Here is an 18,467-nt window from a genome sequence, read left to right on the forward strand (position 1 = left end):
CCTCCTGATGGAAGAGAATGATCTGCCATTTTTAATCAGCTCAAACGTCTGCTGTTGTCAAAAAGACAAATCTAAAAAAAATCAGTCCATGGTTTTAAGCAGCAAACATGCAGAGTTGTAAATGTAAACTGATGGATCGACAAGATAATGTATTATACAAATTTAAACAATTAAGGCAGTAAAATATATGTATATGTTAAATACTTGATTGACAATAATTGTTTAAATTAATATAAGAATTGATACTTTTGATTCTTGAAGGCTGGAATGTGAAGTTTATAATTTAAGAAATCTTTTTTGTTTTGTGAAACCTGCATCTAAATTGTAAATCATGTTTTTTTTTACAGTTATTTATTTATTTATTTATTGTTCAGGTCTTTAAAAAAGGTATTTAAATGTCTAGAATTTAAGATAAAATATGCTGCAGATACCCTGGTCTTGCAAAAAACATAAATAGTTTTTTTATATATAATTGTCCGGACCTCGGCTGGTGAGCAGGGTTCATTACTGGACCTCAAGCCGTTTTAGTTGAAGACCCCTGGTCTATATAGTAAATATAGTTGCTGATAATATCTAATATCAATACCTTTTTAAACATGCTAACTGTTCCAAATAAAAGCTCAAACCCTCACTCTGAGTTTGCACATTTTGATGTCCACATATTAAAGAAATTACAGTGGCTATAGCATTTCTGTCATAAAGAAATAAGCAAATATTAAAGATTAAGTAGACACTTGAATTAAATGTTTAGTTAATATTAGTGGTGGGCCGTTATCGGCGTTAACGTGCTGCGTTAACGTGAGACTTTTATCGGGCGATAAAAAAAATATCGCCGTTAATCTATTCTCAAAATTGGGTTGGGAGCTGGGTCTAAACTACGCAAGCTATGATGACTTTCACCTTGATAGTTTAACGCGGATGTATACCAAAGACTATAGAATATGGTCGCGCGTTTATGTCTCCTCCGCCAAAACACAGACGGGATCACGTCGTCCTCCATTCATAAAAACCGAATCTACTATAGCGCGAAATGCCACGTAAATTCGTCGTTTTTTGGATTCATAAATCAAATATGGTCTGTCACTTAATTCAAAATCGCGATATGGACTAGTGTCTGTGAAAACTGAAATGCAAAAAGACCGTTTTAATATGAATCCGGTATGTTCCGTTTGCCTAGCTGTATGTATGAAATTCATACTATGAATGGTGGAGACGCGCTTTTACTACACGCATACTGAAACACACGTGACGCTCCCGGTAATTTTTGGCATTTTCATCTCACATGAACAGATAAACTCAATCTCCAAAACTGCTGTGAGTGTCACTTATACCGTTTCATTTGAGAAAACTCGCATCATGTCATACTGTATACACAGAATGACATGACGGCAACCTGTCAAAATAAAAGTACGGCGTAACATGTTTAGTCATTATTTGGGTAGCACACATAGGCGGAGTTTCACATTTTTGCCTGGAGGGGCACCTACCGGCAGAACGCAAGCTCAGATTTTTTTATACCACAGTCCACCAAAAAACAGCATTTTTAAAAATAATTTAACCTTAACTTACTAATTCTACACACTAAAATAATTAGATAATATAAATAAAATTGAGAAAATGTGAAAATATATTTTTAATAATGGCTTTGGCAAAATCAATTGGCTCTGGTCTGGGGGGGCAGTGCCCCTCCCTGCCCCCCCCAAACTCCGCCTATGGTAGCACACATATTCTGAATGCCTTCAGCAGAATTCAAATTAGCCATTTTAATCTAGATTAATCTAGATTAATTCCAAGATTTAATCTAGATTAATCTAGATTAAAAAAATTAATCTATGCCCACCCCTAGTTAATATTAAACAAGGATTAGATTGCGCTGTTAAGTGTAAAATCAATCGTCAGGCTGCTGACGCGGCCTGCAGTATTTTGCTCTAATTCATAATGTACATTAGTTCTGTTTTATTTTAACAATTTTCTTTAATAAAACCATGAGTACTTGCTTTTGATACTTCATTTGAACTAATTATTATTGCCTCGCTGTAATTGTATATATATTTTAAGTTATTTTAAAGCCTATTGTTTGCTTGGATCTATTTTTATTACCACACACAAATTATTATAAGTATCCGATTACTCGATTAATCATTAGAATAATCGGCAATTACTCGATTACCAAAATAATTGTTAGTGACAGCTCTAAATTTATGTTTTTTAAAATGCGCCGGAGAGCGTGACATATTACACAACTAAAATTTGCTTCAGTAAACTAGCATGAATTATTCTGTCCCTTTATTTGTAGCAGGACTCGGTGTTGCCCTCTGTAGGCCTGGCTCTTGAAATTATACTACATGGAAGTGATAATGTACAGTTAATCAACAATTATTACAAAATTTAAGTAATTTTAAAGGCTTATTGTTCGCTTAGGTCTGTTTTTATTACCACACACAGAAAAAATTAAATATTAGAATATCCGATTGCTCGATTAATCATTAGAATAATCGGCAGATTATTCGATTACCAAAATAGTTGTTAGTGATGGCTCTAAATTTATGTTTTTAAAAATGCGTGACATTATATCACACGACTAAAAGTTGCTTCAGTAAACTATCATGAATAATTAGGTAAATTTATTTTTTATCAGGACTCAGTGTTGCCCTCTGTAGTCCTGGCTCTTGAAACTCTACTACATGGAAGTGATAATGTACAGTTAATCGTCAATTATTACAAAATTAAGGTAATTTTAAAGACTATTGTTCGCTTAGGTCTATTTTTATTACCACATGCACACACACAAAAAAATTGAATTATAAAAATTTGATTTCTCAATTAATCATCAAAATAATCAACCGATTACTTGATTACCAAAGTAATCGGTAGTGACAGCTCTAATTTTATGTTTTTAAAAAGACTATTGTTCGCTTAGGTCTATTTTTATTACCACACACACACACACACACACACACACACACACATTTTAGAATGATCCGATTACTCGAATAATCTTTAGAATAATCGACAGATTACTCGATTGCCAAAATAATTGTTAGTGACAGCTCAAAAAAAATTTTTTTAAATACACCGGAGAGCGAGATGTTATATCACACAACTAAACTTTGCTTCAGTAAACTAGCATGAATAATTCGGTCACTTCATTTGTAGCAGGACTCGATGTTGCCCTCTGTAGGCCTGGCTCTTGATATTCTACTACATGGAAGTGATAATGTACAATCGTAATAATCGTCAATTATTACAGATTTAACGTAATTTTAAAAGAATGTTGTTCGCTTAGGTTTATTTTTATTACCACAAACAAACAAAATAAAATATTAGAATATCCGATTACTCGATTACCAAAATAATTGTTAGTGACAGCTCTAAATTTGTTTTAAACATACACCAGAGAGCGAGACGTTATCACACAACTAAAATGTTCTTCAGTAAACTAGCATGAATAATTTGGTCACTTTATTTGTAGCAGGAATCCGTGTTGCCCTCTGTAGTTCTGGCTTATGAAATTATACTAGATGGAAGTGATAATGTAGTTAATCGTTAATTATTACAGAATTCAGGTACTTTTAAAAGACTGTTGTTCGCTTAGGTCTATTTTTATTACCACACGCACATAAAAAAAAATCGAATGATAATTGTCCGATTACTCGATTAATCGTCAAAATAGTCGACCGATTACTCAATTACCGAAATAATCATTAGTGACAGCTTTAAATTTGTTTGTTTTTTAAATACGCCGGAGAGCATCACATGATGAAAATTTGCTTCAATAAACTAGCATGAATAATTTGGTCACTTCATTTATAGCAGGACTCAATGTTGCCCTCTGTAGGCCTGGTTCTTGAAATTATACTACATGGAAGTGTACACTTTGACCATTAATACAAAATAAATGTTATATGATGACCTAACTACATTATCCCCATACTCATTGAGTAATTATCTAAATAGAAGTTGATTTGAGTTTAAATGAATGCATTTTGTGTGAAGAAAGAGACAACACATGATACTCAGTGAATTTTACAGTCATTATACAACAGTGTTGTTTTAATGATTACTAGACTGTTTTTTTTTACTGTTTTTTTGGTTTCCTGTTTTCACTTTAATTTCAGGTAAAGTTGTAGTAATTTAGTAGTATGATTTATGTCAGTTCTGCAGTTTTTAGCCACTATAGGGAAATAAGGAGAAGAGTAACAATGCGCAGTAAACCGTAAAACTGTTTGCACTACAAACCAGTGTGTTCATGATTAAGATAATACATTAAAATAATATGGTAAGACGCACCAATTTGCCATATCAAGCAGCAAAATGAGTTGTTTGGTTTTCTAAAAATAACTTGCACGTTTGAGACCGGAAGCCAGAAACCAGATTGGTTTTAGTACTTTTTTTTAGTATTTCAGGTTAAACTAAATGAAATAAGAGGTTGCTTTGGCAAGTAGATCAGCTGAAATAAGTTTAGTTTATTTTCAAGTTTAGTGTTTTAGTTATCTATAATAACCCTGTACAATACAAAAACATTTGAGTTGAGACTGACCAATCAGAGCGAAGTATTCCAGAGAGCAGTGTGATCATATTGAATATCTCCTGTGTGATGGTGGTTCATAGGGCTCAGTGGTGCATGTGTAAATTTCCCCCATCTATCTTGTCACAGCGAGTTGCCGGGTTCCACGTGGGCAAATGTGAGCGGCTGCGTTTGAAGGCGTGCTCTGTGTGGGAATGTGCTGAGAGGGACTTTGTTATTAGATGGTGGTGTGCTTGTGTGAGCAGTACACCCTACACAGTACACACAAACCCTGATAGACCAGTACAGGCAACCATTTTCACGTTTGTAGTCACAACACCAGCCCATCACACAAAAATACACCTTACGCTGCATACATTTTTGCCCAATAAAAAGCTCATCCTCTGCTAAGTTATTGAAACCACTGACTATTAACAGCAAATCATGATAATGATCTTACATGGGAGTGGGTGACTTGCTTTCTTTTCTCTTTTTTTTTAATACATTTTTGACCCTGGACCACAAAACCATATGGGTCAAAATTATTGATTTTTCTTTCATGCCAAAAATCATTAGGTTATTAAGTAAAGGTCATGTTACATGAAGATATTTTGTAAATTTCCTACTGTAAAGATATCAAAACTTAATTTTTGATTAATAATATGCATTGCTAAGAACTTAATTTGGACCAACTTTAAAGGTGAAATATAACAGTTGAATCTTGGCCAAATATTGTTCTATCCCAACAAAGCTTACTTATTTGACTTTCAGATGATGTATATAATCTCGATTTCCAAAAACTGACCCTTATGACTGATTTTGTGGTCCAGGGTCCCATTAATGAAAATTAGAAGTGTTCAGTTCTGACAGATTTTTACACATTGTAATTCACAAAAAAAAAAATATTTATAGGTATAAATTACCTATAAATAGTTTTTTTTTTTTTGTGATTTGTTGTGCTTAAACCATGATAATCATACGACAAAAGATAAAGAGAGTCGCTTATTGCCCTTGACTGAACATGATGGACTTTAATAAGAATCATTGTCATACAGTGAAGAGTATGCAATATTTTATTTTGCCTTGAATACTATATTTAGTTTCTATAGTATTTTTAACTTTTGTTTGATAGTCCTCTCTTTATTTGATTTGTATATTTGATCTATTGTTTGTAACTTGTGAACCTGGACCACAAAACCAGTCATAACGGTCAATTTCTTGAAAATGGTTTGTTAGGATAGGACAATATTTGGCTGAGATACAACTATTTAAAAATCTGGAATATGAGGGTGCAAAAAAATCTACATATTGAGAAAATCGCCTTTAAGTTTGTCCAAATGAAATTCATAGCAATACATATTCCTAATCAAAAATTAAGTTTTGATACATATACAGTAGAAAATTGACAAAATATGTTAATGTAACATGATATTTACACATTATCCTAATGATTTTTGTCATAAAAGAAAAATCGATAATTTTGACCCATACAGTGTATTTTTGGCTATTGCTACAAATATACCTATGCTACTTACTAGGGTGATCATACGTCCTCTTTTACCCGGACATGTCCTCCTTTTTGGCTATAAAATTATGTCCGGGGGGATTTTGTAAAATATCATAAAATGTCCGGGTTTTTTTTACCTCATTTCACTAATGACCGTCATTAATTCAACACTTTAAATGCAGCCACTGCCCACCGGCATTATTCTGAGGTACCTGTCTGATGACGCGAAAGACCCAGTTGTCAAAACAAAACAAACGAGGAGCTGCGCTGCAAGAGCTGTGTGTCACTAACATGCCGAAACGCAAATGTAGTTTCACAGACGAATTGCAAAAAAAATACCCGATGTTCATTCGTGGTCGTGATAAATGGGAAGCATTGTGCACCATCTGCACCTATGCTGCCCTCCAAAGGCAAAGTGCAGTAACTACACCAACACTGAAACAGAGAAAAATGCCTTTACAGTTTTTAGGCCAGCTAGTCAAACATGTTGACACTCTTGTTTCTCGGAAACACTCTCGTTTCTTTGGGACAAAACTGATCAGGAGACTTTGCCACAAGACAAAACAGTTTTCATAAAGTCCATTTTAAGCCTCAATTTTGACCTAATGCGTAGTTACTGCACTTTGCCTTTGGAGGGCAGTATGTGTCTGTTGCCAATAAAGGTAAATCAATTTAAATAAGAATTTAAATAAATGTGTGATTTCTATTATTGATATTATTCATATTTTGGTCATATCACCCACCCCTAGATGTATTTCCCCTTCCTGTCATCTCTAGATTGCAAAGGAAGTTATTTAAATTCATGTTGACAAGTGTCATTTTGTGAGACTGTGCCATCTACTGACTGTATTTTAAAAAAGAGATGATTCATAATGTGGAGTCTGTAAGTGACAAGTCAAGATGGATTTCTGCACTGAATGTATTCACCAGTGCCCTCTATGTGTTAAACATCATCATTACAATCAAGCTGACTGATTTCTTCTGTAATCTGGACCATCAGGGCTGGAAAATTCAGCAAGAAAAGTCCTGAGGGTTTCCTGTTTGTTTTAACTGTTGTCACAGCCAGCTGAAATAAACAGAGCTAACCCTCTAATGACTTTCCTAGTTAGCTAAACCACCAAATGTCTAACTTAAAACATGTTTAACTGGATTGTTCACTTTTCTCTTTCAGATGGAGGAGAGCAGAAGGGCGCTTCGCCAAGGAAAGAGCCACAATCATCAGTCACTGGACATGGCTGCAGGCTCAGATATCAGACCTGGAGTACCGCATCCGACAGCAGGTCGACATCTACCGCCAGCTCCGTGCCAGCAAGGTTAGCAGACGCTGGGTATCCAGGGTCAGGAATGTTAGGCATTGGGAATTAGTTTAATGGAATTTGGCTGAATATAAAGGTTTTTTTGCATGCTCTTTGCAGGGTCCTGTGGAGTTGGGAGACTCCGCCTCTTCCTTCCAAGGAAACATAAATATGACAGAGACAAACGAGAATGTCCCGACCTCAGCAACATCCCAGAATTTCACAGAACCCCAGTCTCGTTTGACAGATACATCTGAGAACAACGTCTCCATTAGGTTCGGACAAATTTAATGTTATCTATCAGTGGTGTGCGTTTCTGAAATATGACCCTTGACCACAAAACCAGTCATAAGGGTACTTTTTTTTTTGAGAATTGAGATTTATACAAAGCCAAAAGCTGAATAAATAAGCTTTCCGTTGATGTATGGTTTGTTAGGATAGGACAATATTTCTGATATTGAAGAATCTGAGGGTGCAAAAAAAAACAAAATAAAAAATATTGAGAAAATCGCTTGTTCAAATGAAGTTCTTAGCAATGAATATTACTAATTAAAAATTAAATTTTTATATATTTATAGTAGGAAATGTAAAAAATATCATCATGGAACATGATCTTATTATCTAATGATTTTTGGCATAAAACAAAAATTGGTCATTTTGACCCATGCAGTGTATTTTTTGGCTATTGCTACAAATATACCCTACTTAGCTACTTAATACTGGTTTTGTGGTCCAGGGTCACAAATGTGGTCCTCAAAATAAACACTGATTAATAAACATTACTTACACTATCAGAAAAAGAAAAAAATCTATTTTACATTTTTTACATTAACAATATAATTAGAATTCTGTTTATTAAAGCTAAGTATGAATCTCATCAAGTTAGTGTTTTAAAGCATTTTACATTTATTCCAAAATAATAAGGTAGTAAGTTGGTAAAGATTGAAACAATATATTTTATTTTGTCAACTTATGTTCAGCTATTCTTTTTAGTTGTTAACTTTTAATTATCTTGGATTTTTTTCTGATCATCATTCATCAAAGCTCAATAAATATTGGTCACAGAGATTTACTTTAAATTTAAAGCTGGTTACTCACTGAAAACTCCCACAAAACATGATTTCATGCCATTTTAAGTCTTATTTTGACGTAACAGTGATTATATTTACAGTTGAGGTCAAAAGTTAACATACACCTTGCAGAATCTGCAAATAAAAGGGATCATACAAAATGCATGTTATTTTTTTCAGTACTGACCTGAATAAAATGTTTCACATAAAAGACATTTACATATAGTCCACAAGAGAAAATAATAGTTGAATTTATAAAAATGACCCCCTTTCAAAAGTTTACTTACACTTGATTCTTAATGCTGTGTTGATACCTGAATGATCCACAGCTGTTGTTTTTTTTTTTTTCATTTAGTGATAGTTGTTTATGAGTCCCTTGTTTGTCCTGAACAGTTAAACTTCCTGCTGTTTTTCAGAAAATCACTCAGCTCCCACAGATTCTGTGGTTTTCCAGCATTTTTGTGTATTTGAACCGTTTCCAGCAATGACTGTATGATTATAAGATTCATCTTTTCACACTGAGGGACTCATATGCAACTATTACAGAATGTTTACTGAAAAAAACAATGCATTAACAATTAAATTGGAGGATTAAGGTAAATTTAACTTACTTTTCTTCTGGGAGACACGCAAGTATCTTCTGATATTTAAGATATTTAAGGAAAAAAAGAAGAACGTACACATCTTCATTCTGTTCAAAAGTTGTACTTAATGCATCGTTTTTCCTTCTGGAGCATCAGTGAGCATTTGAACCTTCTGTAATAGTTGCATATGAGTCCCTCAGTTGTCCTCAGTGTCAAATGATGGATCTCAAAATCATACAGCCATTGTTGGAAAGGGTTCAAATACACAAAAATGCTGAAAGACCAAAGAATTTGAGGGATTTTTCTGAAAAACGGCAGGCAGTTTAACTGTTCAGGATAAACAAGAGACTCACGAACAACTAACACGAAACAAAACAAAAAAAACACAGCTGTGGATCATTCAGGCAACAACACAGTATTAAGAATCGAGGGGATGTAAACTTTTGAATAGGGTCATTTTTATAAATTCAACTTATTTTCTCTTGTCGACTATATGTATCTTTTATGTGAAATATCTTATTTAGGGCAGTACTAAATAAAAAAAATAACATGCATTTTGTATGATCCCTTTTATTTTAGTAAAATAATTACCATTTTGCAGATTCTGTCAGGTGTATGTAAACATTTGGCTTCAACTGTAAGTGTGTGAGTTGTTTACTTACTTTTTTTTTAATTAGTCTTTCCAATAATGCCATTATATTGTTTATTCAGACTAATTCAACAATGCAGAATGCACACGAACATAAGAGACGGGGTTTATCGCATGAACCAATCACAGGCAAACATAACTAGTCATATCGCAATGTCATTGCCTCTTACGTGACTTCCCCCCTTAAATATTATTAGTGAAATATAAAATTCAGTCAACCAGTCATTATTGCAAAATGAACTCAGACAGAGTGAATCCAAATGGGACTTGTATCAACATGAAGTCATATTATCCACTAACTTGGCAAGAACTGAATTTTACACTCTTTCCTATTTCAGTAGCATGGCAGAAGTGTCTGACACATGCCCGTCAAGTCTGGACAGCAGCTGTACGTCTGCACGAACACGCCCAGTAATGACCTGCAGGAGACGACGTCTTATCCACCCCAACACTGTCCACAATCTTAACGGCAAGGTGTGTTTGTGTGAAGTTTCTTGGTATGAATGTATTGATATTCCAGGAGTGCATTTATGGCTGATTTTGAAATGTATCTAAAGTGAGTTTCATTCTTTTGTCAGGTTCAAAGAGTGTCTTACTCACCTCCACGCATGTGTGATGTCAACGGCTCCTGTTTCATGTGTGGCATTGCTCCTCCCCTCCCCAAACCTGACGTACCTTATGATCGCCCTCTGGTGGAGAGAGTCGCACATCATGACCGCAGCATCCACCCCGTTCTGTCCTTGCAATCGGGTGAGATGCACATGCAGTCAGATGCAATAAGATATCACAGCTTTTTCACAATAGATTTTTTATGCAAATATACAGTGTAATTTACCAGCAAAAACAATAAAATGTTGAAATATTTTTACTATTCAAGATAACTGATTGAGTATATTTTGAAATGTGATTTCAAAGCTGAATTATTACTCCAGTCACATGATCCTTCAGAAATCATTCTAATATTCTGATTTGCTGCTCAAGAAACATTGTTATTATTATGTTGAAATTAGCTGGGTATACTTTATCAGGTTTCTTTGGTGAATTGAAGTTCAGAAGAACAGCATTGCAATGTCTTTATCATCACTTTTGATCAATTTAAAGCATCCTTGCTAAATGAAATTATTAATTTCTATAATGCTTGCTAATAGCTTTTGAATGGTATAGTGTATAATTTTACAAAAGCTTTGTATTTCAGATAAATGCTGATCTTTCTATTCATCAAAGAATCTTAAATAAAAAGTACTTAACTGTTTTAAATATTGATAATAATAATTTTCTAATATTTCTTGAACAGCGTATTAGAATGATTTCTGAAGGATCATGTGACACTGAAAACTGGAGTAATGATTCTGAAAATGTATCTTTGATCACAGGAATAAATTGCATTTTAAAATATATTTAAATAGAAAACTGTTGTTTTAAATAGTAAAAACATTTAGAAGTTTTACTGTTTTTGCTGCACTTTGGATCAAATAAATAAAGGCTTGGTGAGCAGAAGAGACTTCTTTAAAAACATAAAAAAAAACTTTTGACTGGTATCGTATAAAGAGCCAAACCAGAAACAGATAGAAAGTCTCATCATTGTTAGAAGTTCACCATCCGGTGAAGCAATTTAAAGTTTTATGAAATAGTTCTTTCAATCCTAGATTTGTCAAAATTTCATTGATAGTAACAATTCTCTCTCTTTTTTTTTTGGGTTGTCTTTCAGATGTGGCCCTCAACTTACAGTTGCAGAAGGTGTTGAGGTCTCATTGGCAGACTCGTCCTTTTGACAGGATCAAACCGCTCAAGAAGACCTCTCTCAAACACAAACTCTCCATCGCACCATCATCCTCTTCCTCCTTCCTCTCCAAACACAAATTCAGATTGTCAAACTCGCATGCAGCTGCAGTCCGTAAGTACACACACACTGATGCTCACAGCTACTGACTGTGACAGTGACCAGAGTCATAAATTTTTATTCTTTCTCTCTGTCAGGCTTGGCCCGTCACAAGAGCAGGGCAGAGAGGCTGCATAGGCAGCAGATGGACAACATCTCATGTGTCCCAAAGATGGACACACTCACACCCTGTCAGCCGGATCGTGTGCTGGACCGGAGTCACAGCAGGAAGAGGGTCAGAGAGCATTCACTGGACAGAGCAGACTGTGAGTGCACTGATTTTCATACATACATGAATATGTCTATATATGTCTTAAATGGGCCTTTCTAATTAATGCTTTTGATTAATTACTGACAGCAGCATAATAAAACATGCAGCCTTAAAATCTCATTTCAGTACAATGGGGAGCACCCAGGCAGTGTTGTTTTTGACAACCATCTTAGATTTATTCTTAGTCTTAGTCTTTTGGACTAAAATGCTTGTTAGTTTTAGTCAAATTTTAGTCACTTCTAAATGTGATAGTCTTAGTCCAATTTTAGTCGACGAAAAGTCAAAAAGGTTTTAGTCTAGTTTTTGTCAAAAAAGGGGAAAAAGTCTTTTAACAAATTAATGTAGGTCAGTAAGTATTTTGCTGTTTGGTAGTGTCACTTATAAGTTGTGAAAATAGCAGATCTATAGTTCAGCACAATGTGAGCTTCCGGATCGACTATTTTCACCAATAATTACAATAATGAAGGAATGGTTTTAGACATAAAAGACATATATTTGAAATACACCCATAGGTCCTCTCACCGTTTGCGACCACCCTGTGTGCAAACTGCCGCCATCATGGTTAATCGTCTGTCTGTCTGAGTGACAACAATGTGACGTGTTGAGCGTAACCAAACAAGGATAGAATGCTAAAACGGCTTGCCATACTAGTATGGCAAAGAGTATTTAATGCTAAAACGGCTTGCCATAGCGGCAGATACTTTTTAGGTTTTAATTGGCATGCACAATAAGCAGAAATGTCGTGCATTTTCAACGTCTGACGGACCACCCACTAACATTTTCGTCTATTCTCATCTCGTCAACGAAAACTCACACACGTCTCGTCATGTTTTAGTCATCAACGAGCCATTTTTATCTCGTCATCGTCTCATTATCGTCATGAAAAAAAAGTGGCGTCAACGAAATGATTGCGTCATCGTTGACGAAAACAACACTGCACCCAGGGTTGGAAATGAACAAGAGCTTGGGGCAAAAATGTGTAGATTAAGTAGATCATAAAACCATAAAATACAACACAGGTAGATTTGTATAATAATGTATTCATAAAAAATGCCCGTACAAGCATCAAAAATGGTCCTGGAAATCAATTCCATGAAGCAAATATGTGACCCTGGACCACAAAAGAAGTCGAGTATATCTGTAGCAATAGCCAAAAATACATTGTAAGGGTCAAAATTATCAATTTTTCTTTTATGCTAAAAATCACTAGGATATGAAGTAAAGATCATGTTCCATAAAGATTTTTTTTTTTGCACTCTCAGATTCCAGATTTTCAAATAGCTGTATCTCAGCCAAATATTGTCCCAACCTAACAAACATCAATGGAAAGCTTATTTATTCAGCTTTCAGATGATGTATAAATCTCAATTTTGAAAAATTGACCCTTATGACTGGTTTTGTGGTCCCGGGTCACATATCGTCTCTTAATAGAAATGTTTTGACCCTTGTACCAAACAGTTCACTGTTAATAGCCTTAGTTTTGAAATTAAATGTTCAATAAGCACATATGGGTGTCTTATATTTTGTCCATTTTTTTTCTCTTTTCTCATATAGCACCTAAAGTGGTGATGGATGCAGGCAGTCCATGTCCGTCTCTGTCCAGCCTTCACTCCTCCAGTCCCTTGACCAGACAGCTCTCCCTCCCCGTTGAGAGCAGCACTCCTCTGGGAAACAGTGTGGTATGTTCATTATTTTCTTTACAGTAGATTTGGTCTTAGACAAAAGGACTGTGAGAGGCAGCGCAGTTAAACTTTGAGTGACTTGAGTTTGAATCCCAGCTTGCGTTCCCTTTTGCTTCCTGTCCACTTGCCAGTATACTGTCTAATATTGGCAAAAATATGCCAAAACATCTTAGTGCACAGTGTTTTTAAATCTTTAATTCAGTTATATCAAATTTAAAGTCTTAAAAAGAGGGCTTAAAGGATTAGTTCACTTCCAGAATAAAAATGCCCCGATAATTTAGTCACCCCCATGTCATCCAAGATGTTCATGTCTTTCTTTCTGCAGTCGAAAAGAAATTAAGATTTTTGAGGAAAACATTCCAGGATTTTTTTTCATATAGTTGAAGATCTAAATTGCCTTTGGCTGGGATCTGGTAGAGCCCTTTGAACCTGCATTGAAACTGCAATTTGGACATTAAACCTGTTGATCCCCATTAAAGTCCACTTTATGGAGAAAAATCCTGGAATGTTTTCCTTAAAAACCTGATAAACTTTAAAATTAAACTAATGTCAGCATTGTACATTCAGACTCGGAATATGGTGCTCTTGCTTGTTTTTTTTAATAGAGCTTGTGTTCATTTTTCATTCTTAACTTGTATTTTTGTTGTTTTATACAGCCCATTCGGAGAAGAAGAGGCGAGAGTCCGTTTGATATCAACAACATCGTCATTCCAATGTCAGTGGCCGCAACCACCAGAGTGGAGAAACTTCAGTACAAGGAAATTCTCACACCCAGGTGTGTTTCCAAGTCACTCCCAGTGCCTCTTAGTCCATCGTTCATTTATTTAACTCTATAAAAGCTGGCTGTATCCTATTTGATACACAAATTTATAAGGCCTATAAATGATCAACGTAGGCAAAGCTTGCTGAAAAACCTGTTGTATACAATGTTCTACATTCCTTCTGTCATCCTACTGATAGTCTAGACTTTTTAGCAAGTAAAAGACCTTTTAATATAATTGTAAACACATCCCGCTTCAGGTGTCTTTTTGCTGTGAAATTATTTTTATGAAGTATATCTTATATATCGTTACTAATATTTCAAGATAAACACTTATTAAGACTTTGGGTTTCCTTAAATATTCATTCATTTCTTTCTTTCTTTTTTTTTTAAAAGAAAAATCATGTTAGAATGTAAATACGAAATATGATACATCAGGCTTTTGAGGATTGTGTATCATCTCTCAGTCATTGTGTCATATGTTTTGCCCCCTACGATAAAAACTACAGAGATTTGATCATAAAAATGAGCATTAAAATTATCTTATGACATTATTGGGAGATATAGAGTGGCAACTGTTATTTATGTGATTTTATGTTAGTAGTCTGTTATATATGGAAGCCCGTTTCCACCACTTAATTAAAAAATAAATGTAAGGTAATTATGACTTTTTTAGTCAGTTTACGTCCATGCAGTTCTGAATTTTTTATTTATTTATTTATTTTTTTTCAGAATTGTGTGATTGCGAGTTATAAAGTCAAAATTGTGAGATATAAACTTGCAAATCTGACTTTTCTTCTCAGAATTGTGATATAAACTCACAATTGTGAGTTATAAAGTCAGAATTGCAAAATATAAACTCGGAAATCTGATTTATTTCTCAGAATTGTGATATAAACTCATAATTGTGAGTTATAAAGTCAGAATTGCGAAATATAAAATCGCAAATCTGACTTTTTCTCAGATTTATGAGATAAACTCATAATTGTGAGTTATAAAGTAAAAATTGTTAAATAAACTTGCTAATTTGACTTTTCCTCAGAATTGTATGAAATAAACTTGCAATTGAGAGTTATGCTGCCTTCATGTGCTATCGTAATTATGGTAAATACCAAAATCCGACATCGAAATTGCACATGAACAACCACTCACGTTGTAATTTCCACTGGAAAGCTCGAAATTTTTTATGAGACCCGAGTTGCCGAGATGGGATAAACTTTGACCTTTCAACATGGCGGACAGCAACGAAACTATACTGAATGGTAAACATTGCATGATGTTAAAAGTTAAAAAAACTTATATAGGCTATATAAAATATATATACTTATATAAAAACTTATATAGGCTAGCTAAAACAGAACCATTAGTTAGTATTGTCTTTAAAAAAACTATACTATTCATGATCAATAAGATATACAGCATATCATTTATCGTTTGCGTTTTGATGCATCCTCTTCTTCCTGTAGCAGATGCATTAGGGAGTTTATAACCGTTTTAAAACTTTTACCCAAATAGCATGTGAGGACAAATTCCGAGTCCGCCATGTTTCTCTTCACTACGACAACAAAAGCACCTGAACACGACACACTGGTAATTTCCACTTCACAAGTGGAAAGCATCATCTTTCCCATATCACATGAAGGCAGCATTATAAGGTCAGAATTTTAAGACATAAACTCACAATTCTGAGTAATAAATGGGCAATTCTGACTTTTTCCTCAGAATTCTATGTTGTGAGTTATAATTGTGAGTTATAAAGTCAGAATTGTGAGATATAAACTTGGAATTCTGAGAAATAAATTCAGAATTGCTTGATATAAACTTTTTTTTCTCAGAATTGTGAGAAACTCGCAAATCTAACTTTTTTTGGTTATATCTCACAATTGTGACTTTTTATTTTTTAGAATTGAGTTTATATCACAATTCTGAGGAAAAAAGTCAGAGTTGCGGGAAGAAGTCAGAACTGTGAGATATAAACTCGCAATTATGAGAAAGTCAGAATTGCGAGATACAAACTTTTTTTTATCCTCTAATTCTGACCTTGTTTCTTGCAATTGTGAGTTTATATTACCAAATTCTAAGAACAAAATTTGTTCCGATCTGAGTCTGAGATGAAAAGTCACAATAACCTTCTTTTAAAATAGATTTTATTCATCGTTTTATTGGCGGAAACGGACTTCCATAGTTATACTTGTAAAGATCTCATTGATTTACATTATAAGCTATCAGAATTTTATTTTTGGCCATATAAATATTAGTAAATGGCCCAGTTGCATATTTTTTTTTTATCAGTTTGGGCCTCTAAATAAAAAAGCTGTTTTTCCTTCTTGAGTATGAGCCCATAAAATCCTGATGTATCAAATGTATCAAAAACATGCATGCAAACTTATTTGTGTAGATTTTGTCTAAAGGTTTAATAAACAGTTCCATTTCAAATATATTTTCTCTACTTACACTTATTTCTCTGTTGTTCAGATGGAGGGAAGTGGACATTTTAGCCAAACCGCTGGCAGAGGAAGAAAACAACATTCCGGTATAACGGCCGTCTATTTCTTCCTCCACTCATTTCATTCAAATTCAACCTGTTCTTGATCCTTATTAATGATGTGACCTAATGATTTATTTGTGTAGGTGGAGGACCTTTCAGATGCTACGTTCACGAAACTCCACCAGCCATTAGAGGATCAGGAGCGATCTCGCTGGCGATGGACGGCTCTCGCACCCGCCAAGAGGAGAGGCAGCAGGTACCTGCCCTGCCCTACATCTATACCAGACAACATTTTTCTGGTTTTGTGAGTTTATACTTAACCATGTCTTTTCTCAGGTCCTATAAATCCCTGGATGGGCGAACAACACCATCACTAGTGGGAACGAACCCTTCGACGCCTCAGCCCTCATCCCCAGACGCAAGTCACTTCCACGTTCTGCAGGACTACGGGCCGGTGCCGTCTCCCCTGAGCCCACCCAGCCCCGACACGCCCTGCTCCCGCGACGCACACACACCTCACACCAGAGACACACACAGACTGCTGTACAGCGAAGACACGTGCGGCTCCACGTCAGACTGCACCTTTGAGGAGACGGTAACATACATGCATTGTCACGACATTTTCACGATCATCATCCTATTCATTTTCTCCATAGAAGAAATGTTTTGCTTTCCTAAAGAGCAATTGAAAATGAATGCAAATGATTCTATTGTTAGCTCTGGTATTTTGGGAATAGCACTGTCGCACCTTAATCCGTTTAACTGAACATTTTTACCTTTAATAGTGGTATAATAAATGCACAGCTTAATATAAAGGGAAAAAAATATTAAAATAATTTAAAATACTTTGGTTGGTCTTACAGGAATGGTGTAAACGATTTGATTTTGCACTATTTTGCGACTTTTTTTTATATGTAACTACATTTTGATGAAAAACTATGGTTTAGTCAATGGTTTGGTTTTTACAAAAAGTCTCTTTAAAAATATAGTGAAAACTAAAAAAAATATATACACTGCTGTTCAAAAGTTTGGGATCAGTATTTCAGGATCAATTTTGTTTTTAAGAAGTCTTTTCTGCTCATCAAGGCTGTGTTTATTTGATAAAAAAACAGTAATAGTAATAGTGGTTTTCTATTTTAATATACTTTAAAAGGTCATTTACACCTGTGATGCAAAGCTGAATCTTCAGTGTCACATGATCATTCAGAAATTATTCTAATATGCTGATTTATTATCAATGTTTGGAACCTTTGACATTTTTTCAGGATTCTTTAATGAATAAAATGTTAAAAAGGACAGCATTTATTTAAACTAGAAATGACAGTTTAAAGTTTGGGGTCAGTCTTTTTTTAATGTTTCTTTCTTTGAAAGAAATTAATAGTTGTATTCAGCAAGGATGTGTTAAATTGATAAAAAGTGAAAGTGATTTATTTATTTTTTTTAATAATTGCTGTTCTTTTAAATTTTTTATTTTTCAAAGAATGCTGAAAAAGTATCACAGATTCCAGAAAAATGTTAAGCAGCACAACACTGATGATAAATTAGTATTTTGAATTTGAACTTTAGTATTTCTGAAGGATCATGTGACACTGAAGACTGGAGTAATGCTGAAAATTCAGCTTTGCATCAAAGGAATACATTCTATTTTAAAGTATGATAAAATAAAAAACGGTTATTTTAAAGTTTTTCTGTATTTTTGATCCAATAAATGGAATAGAGCATAAGAGACTTAATTAAAAAGACTTTTGAACAGCAGTGTATATAATATTACAATT

The 18,467-nt window shown here is 34.4% G+C and overlaps 1 protein-coding gene across 3 annotated transcripts in view; it reads left to right on the forward strand.

The window, feature by feature from the left end:
* The window catches only part of LOC141297957 (KAT8 regulatory NSL complex subunit 1-like), a 36,728-nt gene that overhangs the window by 14,447 nt on the left and 3,814 nt on the right, over positions 1 to 18,467 (forward strand). For 2 of the 3 annotated variants that reach the window (XM_073828440.1, XM_073828441.1), the window contains exons 3-13: positions 7,186 to 7,327; positions 7,430 to 7,584; positions 9,951 to 10,086; positions 10,191 to 10,362; positions 11,321 to 11,506; positions 11,590 to 11,757; positions 13,317 to 13,441; positions 14,101 to 14,219; positions 16,680 to 16,737; positions 16,836 to 16,948; positions 17,029 to 17,287. In XM_073828440.1, coding sequence (XP_073684541.1) covers positions 7,186 to 7,327; positions 7,430 to 7,584; positions 9,951 to 10,086; positions 10,191 to 10,362; positions 11,321 to 11,506; positions 11,590 to 11,757; positions 13,317 to 13,441; positions 14,101 to 14,219; positions 16,680 to 16,737; positions 16,836 to 16,948; positions 17,029 to 17,287 — 1,633 coding nt within the window. The remainder of the gene's footprint in view (positions 1 to 7,185; positions 7,328 to 7,429; positions 7,585 to 9,950; positions 10,087 to 10,190; positions 10,363 to 11,320; positions 11,507 to 11,589; positions 11,758 to 13,316; positions 13,442 to 14,100; positions 14,220 to 16,679; positions 16,738 to 16,835; positions 16,949 to 17,028; positions 17,288 to 18,467) is intronic. The other variant, XM_073828442.1, reaches the window with a different exon arrangement.

This window comes from Garra rufa, chromosome 22 (assembly GCF_049309525.1).
Source record: "Garra rufa chromosome 22, GarRuf1.0, whole genome shotgun sequence".
Classification (NCBI taxonomy): Eukaryota; Metazoa; Chordata; class Actinopteri; order Cypriniformes; family Cyprinidae; genus Garra; species Garra rufa.